Raw genomic sequence first — 6,977 nt, 5'->3', positions numbered from 1 at the left:
CTTCTGCATTTCTTTCTGTTGAAGACTAACATAAATGACAGCAGGGGAACCAAAATGTTTTAAAAATCAAATCTATTTTCATTTTTAAGAAACAATAACCTTTTCTCTCAAAAAAAAAAAAAAGACATTAGGTTACTGCCTTTAAAGTTCAAGTTCTATCATCTTTATACATAAACACACCTGGATAGGATATTTTTTAAAAAACCACACATACACACAGGCATATAGAGCTGTAATAAACAAATTCCTTTTATAAACAAAATTTTAACTGAAAAGCCACAGTAGATGGAAAAAAAGAAGAAAGGATATTACTTGGTAAAATCCAGTGACATCTACAATAGTTTTACAGCACATTTAAGCATTCTAGGGTTTTATATCTTCACCTGCCTTCCATTTCTTACTTGTTCCTTAAAAAATTGCCAATTATGAATACAGGTTCAACCACAAACTTAGTCTTGATTTTGAGTGCCAGAAAAAGCAAAACATTCCAAATTTCTACCTTAATACAGCTTCAATTAAAAAATGGTTTTATTTAAAACACAATGCCCATCTAAATGGGAAAAAAAAAAGAAAAAGAAAACCAAGCAGCAATACTTAATTATACATAATATTCGTTATATGGGAAGTGTTTTCTAGGATGATATCTAGAATGCACTTGCTCTGTCTCTTCAATAATTAAATCGACTTAGGCTGACACTACCAAAAGTAAGATTACTGTATAAGGGGCACACACTTACAATACTGCTAGCCTTAAAAGCAGTAAAGCAAAAGAAAATGTATCAAATAGCACATGCACATCTTACAGAACTTCCACTGAACTGTCAATGGCTTCTATACAATGTGCCTCTTCTCCATAATTGTATTAACAACTACCAAGAAAGGAAAGATGAGATTAAAATCAAAGGTACTGAACTGAATTGTTTGAAGCCAGTGCCCCACATGTGGGGAAAAGTGCATTTAGTTCAGCAGCAATACAGCACAGTGTGAAGATATTGTGCTTAGACGCAGATATTCCAGAACTGAAAGATGTACAAGGCAAGTCAAGATATAAAACCATAGTACACTGTTAAATAACCTTGAAACATACATATATTGCAGTGTTCAAAGAAAAAACATTCATTTCATTGTACAAGGCTAGGGAGAAATCCTTAAAGTTACCTATTGTAGTTTATGATATAATAAATACATATCTATATAGCATTGTATATACATATATAGAATGTGTGTGTGTATGGGTGTGTAGGGTTTGTTTTTGTTTTGCCAAATTAATGTTAGTTTTTGTCATTCTGCAACTTTCAGGAGTGACAACTTTCATACTACAAGTTTCTGTTCCCCCAAACTTAAGAAAAGATATTTATTTATACTAGAAAAGGTCTCAATACCCTCCCCCCAACCTAAAGACTCACTTCAGATATTTTGCTTTACAATTGATCAGAGAAACACAATTAAAGGAATTCTAGAATTTTTGACTGTATCTTTTCACTTGCCAGTTGTTTCAACAAGCAAATATCTTTTAATATTTAAACCAGCTGATGCAAATTCTTTAGCAGAGGATATAAACTAGATTTCACTGATTAAAACAGAGCAAATCAAACAACAACAACAAAAAATCCAGTGATTTACTCTGACTGTAAACAATATATAAAATTTAAATCTCAAATTTCAAAATAAGTTAAAGAAAAATTCTACTTTTAAGGCCTATAATACTATAATGATCTGACAATTGGTAAGGGGAAAATGTATACAAAAAGTTGCAACAAAACTGTCCATTATTTTTGCTAAGAGAAAGTATATGTAACTATACTACCTCTGGCCCTTAAATTTAATAACTTCATAATTTGTTGGCAAATGTTTTAAGCAAACTGGCATTATCATATTACACAACAGAAAAACATCCATCAAGTTCAGCAAAGAAAACTTATATAAGCCTTTTGTACAGAATTAAAAAAAAAAATCTAAATGGCTATGATTCCTCTATTAGCAGAAACACATAATGCAGTCTTTATAAATCTGCCAAATATATCGATATCTACATAAATAGATACAGATATAGATATGAAACATTAATGGCAGTCTATTTTTGAACAGTGTGTGGGACCAGCAGATTTGTATCAGACCATGGCACGATATGGACCCTGCATCTTTAGGAACTGAATGATAAAAGAAGGACCCCCAGCAACAATCTGAGGTGGAAGGTGACTGAGTGGACAGTTCTCAATACTCATGATTGAAAGCTTGCTGCAAAGAGCCAGCTCAAAGGGAAGGCTATGTAGATTGGGGTTGTCATTCAAATACAGTTCTTCTAGGTTCTCCAGTGTACCTGTAAAAAAAAAAAAAAGAAAAAGAAAAAAAAAGAAAAAAAGAGAAAGAAAATCAATTACTATTTTTTAAACAAATTCATTACTATTTTAGGGGCACCTGGGTGGCTCAATTGGTTAAGTGTCCAACTTCGGCTCAGGTCATGATCTCACTGTTCGTGGGTTCGAGCCCCACGTCGGGCTCTATGCTGACAGCTCAGAGCCTAGAGCCTGGAGCCTGCTTCTGACTCTGTGTCTCCCTCTCTCTCTGCCCCTTCCCTGCTTGCTCTCTGTCTCTCAGATAAGAAAACATTAAAAAAAAAATTTTTTTAATTCATTACTATTTTAGAAATTCAATTGGGAATGATGTGGGCATTATATACACTGAATACATATTTCCTCTTCCTCTTGTCTCTTAGTTTTAAAGCTCTACAACCACAGTCTTAGATTTTGCTGCATATTCAAATCAAGTGGGGCCAATTTAAAGAACCCTTATATCCAGGTCACACTCCATACCAATTAAACCAGAATTTCTTCCTTTATGGTAGGTTTTTAAACTTTTTTTTTTTTTTTTTTAACATACATGCTGTATCTCCAAGGATTGTGTTCAGAACAACTTGGCATTGGTATGCATTTTTTCAAAACTCCAGAGGTAAGTTTATTGTAAATCAGTGCTTATCATCACTTTCCTATTATAGATACTGTGATAATCTCTTTTACTAATAAATTTATCATGTGGAAAGATTTTTGTTACTGGGTATATAAATCCTTCACAAAGAGAGGTTATCACATATGTGACAGGAAGCCAAAAATCAACTTATGTAATCTTTGAAAAATTTATCTTAGACTCTCTTAGGATATTCACGCTTTGTAGGCAAATGTCTCCTGCAATCACATGAGGCTAGATGAATAAACATACTAAAAATGAAGTCACCTCCAGTGTTTTCTAATTTTTAAACTTAAAAATCTGTAATATTTGATAGCTGTATGCAGAAGACTAATGAAAATAATGGCTACCGGGTAATGGATATTCACATTTAAGATTTTACTTAATATTCAGAGCAACCCTATGAGAAGTTACTATTATCATCCTTCCTTTGCACAAGTAGAAAACCTAAAGGCTTATGGCTTATCCAAAGCCATAAAGCCAATGAGCAGCACGGCCAGATTTTGAATGGTCTATTTTACTTCTTTTTTTTTAATTGAAGTATAATTTACATTATAACTTCAAAATCATTCTTTTTGAGAGAGAGAGACGGGGGGGGAGGGAGAGAGAGAGAGAGAGAGAGAGAGCGAGCACGTGCACATACAAGCAGAGGAAGAGGGGGAAAGAGAATCTTAAGCAGGCTCCACACCCTGAGTGGAGCCCAACATGGAGCTCGATCTCACAACCATGAGGATCATGACCTGAGCTGAAATCAAGAGTCGGACACTTAACCAGCTGAGCCACCCAGGCACCCCAATTCCAAACTCATTCTTAATCACTATTCTAAAAAGCGTCTGAAACAGCATGGTATATATGCAAGAAAATAATGCGTGAAACTACTAATTTAAGAACTATAATGTGACCTCAATCGATTCTCTTTGTAAAATGGGGTTACAACTTGAATTGCCTAAAATTCAAGGTAGTCATATTGATTATATGAAATAATGGATATGAACACTTAGAAAATTTGAAAGTACTGTCAAATATTAATTTAATCAAATATCCTAAAACCTCATAAGGAAATGTTCTTTTGGCATTGGATATTACTAATTTAATTCAAGTTTATATAATTTTTAAATGTAGAGGAAACAGAGGATAACTTTTCTAAAATAAGGTTAAATACTGGAAATGTAAGTATGCTAAAACATTCTCAAATAAAATATTAACTCTAATACCCCATGCGGAAATCTCACCAAAACTAACCAACGAACTAAGAACTGGTGCTCTATAAAAATACAAAATAAAAAATCTTGACTCTGATGTAACATCAGATGACAAAAACAGATTTGTCCTATCTGAAACACTGCTTGAACATACAAGAGCAAATTAGTAAGTACAGAGTCAAGCATCCAAAAGGTTCATACCAATTTCTTCAGGAAGATGAGTAAGTAGGTTCTCTCCAAGGCCTAGATGTGTGAGATTGGTAAGGTGACCAATGCCTCTAGGAAGGGTAGTCAACTGGTTGTTTGTCAAGACTAATTTCTAAAAGATTAACAAAACAAAAGAGAAATACATATATATTCCTTACTACTGATGTAAATGTAAAACAATACATCTACTAAACTAATAAGAAATTAATAAGTAAATTAGATTGGGTAAGAATCACTCAATAAATTTTACTTTCAAAATATATCATTTGTTAGAAAACAAAAAGCAGGCTACATAAGCATAAAACTGAGCCTTACTGCTACAACAGAAAAATCTCTAATTCAAGAATTAGATCAAATTCTTAAGAAAAATGCACAATTTGGAATGCACCCCAAAAACTTTAGTCATAGAACTATAAAATCACCAGGATAATGTTTTACCTGTAAATCCTTAAGATAAGCAATTTCATTTGGCAAGGACTCCAATTTGTTCTCTTCTAGATCCAATTCTCTTAACTTCCTAAGGTTTCCAAGACCATGGGGAAGCTTTTTTAGAAGATTGTTTGACAGTATTAGAACCTAAGAGAAATTATTGACAGTATTTAGTAACTCAAGAAATGGGAGTTATATATTACCATGTGTGGCTTAAAATTTATTAAACTACTAATTTTCTAAACAGTGAATATTAAGGGTAATGTTCATTTATATAACATAAAACATTTAATTTACTATTCTTTATTTTTTTTTTTTAATTTTTTTTTCAACGTTTTTTATTTATTTTTGGGACAGAGAGAGACAGAGCATGAAGGGGGGAGGGGCAGAGAGAGAGGGAGACACAGAATCGGAAACAGGCTCCAGGCTCCGAGCCTTCAGCCCAGAGCCTGACGCGGGGCTCGAACTCACGGACCGCGAGATCGTGACCTGGCTGAAGTCGGACGCTTAACCGACTGCGCCACCCAGGCGCCCCATAATTTACTATTCTTAAAAAAACCACCATAGTTACTGGAAATAAAAGATTTTAAGTCAAAGCTAATGAAAGCAAAAGTTTAACTTTAACCATATTACAAAAAAATGTAAAATTAACTACTTGCACTAAAATTCATATAGTTAATGGTGTTTTGATACTGAATGATTACCAATGGGAATCTGATAGGAAGCCACTTATTTGTTCAAAACCCCTTACAAACTATCATTTAAGGGTGGTTAACAACTGATTTCTAAACTGCTAATTCAAAGCCCTACAGTTATTAGCTATGGTATATTTATTACATTGCAAGCCATCCTGTAATACACCGAAGAGAGAAAAAAGTGGTTGAAAAAGATAGTTCCTCTTCTTAGAGAAATTACAGTGGTGGTGGTGGAGAAAGTAGGGAGACAATACTAGGTATGGGACAGTGAAAAGAGCACTGAATGGAAAGACCTACGTAAGGTTTTGGGCTAATATTTTATGCCCACTTGTTTTCCCCAAAGTTATACCATACATAGTAAAATGAACATATGTAATAAGACCAAAAAATAATGGTAATAATGATAATAGCTATTATTTATTGAGTTTACTACTTGCAAGGCACTAAATGCATTGCGTATGTGTGTTATCACATTTAATCCTAACTACAGCCTGTGAGGTAAATACTATCTTCTTCATTTCACAGCTGAGGAAACAGAAGCTTGGACAAGTTAAATCCATAGAGATAAAAGTGGAATTGTACCTAGATCTGTCTTGCTTCAAAGCTCATGCTTTTTAACCATTATGCCATACTATTTTGGCTTACTAAATAAAATGATTAAAAAAAAAGAAATTAGATTTTTTTTAAAAACACGGATACAGAGGAAACTTTTAAAAAATATTTTACTATTAGTAAGCTTTTTCATCAAAAGGATGAAAATTCTAGGGACTCAAAAGCAGGAGAAATCATCCTTGACTAAAGAGAACATTAAGATGAATCTTTAATTATGGAAAAAATTTTTAAAAGAAAAAATTAAAGGGATGAGGGGAGGGCATTCTAGATATTGGGAACAGTAAGACTAAATGTGCAGAGTTAGAAACACGCACAAATTTCCAACAAAGAAAACAATCTAATTAGTAAATAAAAGAATACATGGGTAAATAGGATGTAAAAGTGGGCCAGAATCGTATGAAAGGTTCTCAATGCCAGTCTGAGGAATCTAGAATTATTTTGGTAGACAACAATACAGGATTCTTTTTTTTTTTTTTTTGGTTTTGTGTGTTGGTTTTTTTTTTTTAAATAATTTTATTTTTTAAAATTTACATCCAAATTAGTTAGGATATAGTGAAACAATGATTTCAGGAGTAGATTTCTTAATGCCCCTTACTCATTTAGCCCATCCCCCCTCCCACAACCCTTCCAGTAACTCTGTTTGTTCTCTATATTTATGAGTCTCTTCTGTTTTGTCCCCCTTCCTGTTTTTATATTATTTTTGTTTCCCTTCCCTTATGTTCATCTGTTTTGTTTCTTAAGGTCCTCATATGAGTGAAGTCATACGATTTTTGTCTTTCTCTAATTTCACTTAGCATAATACCCTCCAGTTCCATCCATGTAGTTGCAAATGGCAAGATTTTATTCTTTTTGATTGCCAAGTAATACT

The 6,977-nt window shown here is 33.2% G+C and overlaps 1 protein-coding gene across 4 annotated transcripts in view; it reads right to left on the bottom strand.

The window, feature by feature from the left end:
- Positions 1 to 215: 215 nt before the first annotated feature.
- Positions 216 to 6,977, bottom strand: part of SHOC2 (SHOC2 leucine rich repeat scaffold protein) — a 109,163-nt gene continuing 102,401 nt past the window's right edge. For all 4 annotated transcript variants that reach the window (XM_049645742.1, XM_049645741.1, XM_049645743.1 and 1 more), the window contains 3 exons: positions 4,812 to 4,949; positions 4,368 to 4,485; positions 216 to 2,320 (listed from right to left, as the gene is read on the bottom strand). In XM_049645742.1, the coding sequence (XP_049501699.1) occupies positions 2,112 to 2,320; positions 4,368 to 4,485; positions 4,812 to 4,949 (465 nt within the window). In that variant the 3' untranslated portion in view covers positions 216 to 2,111. The remainder of the gene's footprint in view (positions 2,321 to 4,367; positions 4,486 to 4,811; positions 4,950 to 6,977) is intronic.

Source organism: Panthera uncia, chromosome D2, assembly GCF_023721935.1.
Source record: "Panthera uncia isolate 11264 chromosome D2, Puncia_PCG_1.0, whole genome shotgun sequence".
Classification (NCBI taxonomy): Eukaryota; Metazoa; Chordata; class Mammalia; order Carnivora; family Felidae; genus Panthera; species Panthera uncia.
The sequence above is the reverse complement of the archived record's forward strand: the minus strand, read 5'-3'. Positions and strand labels throughout refer to the sequence as shown.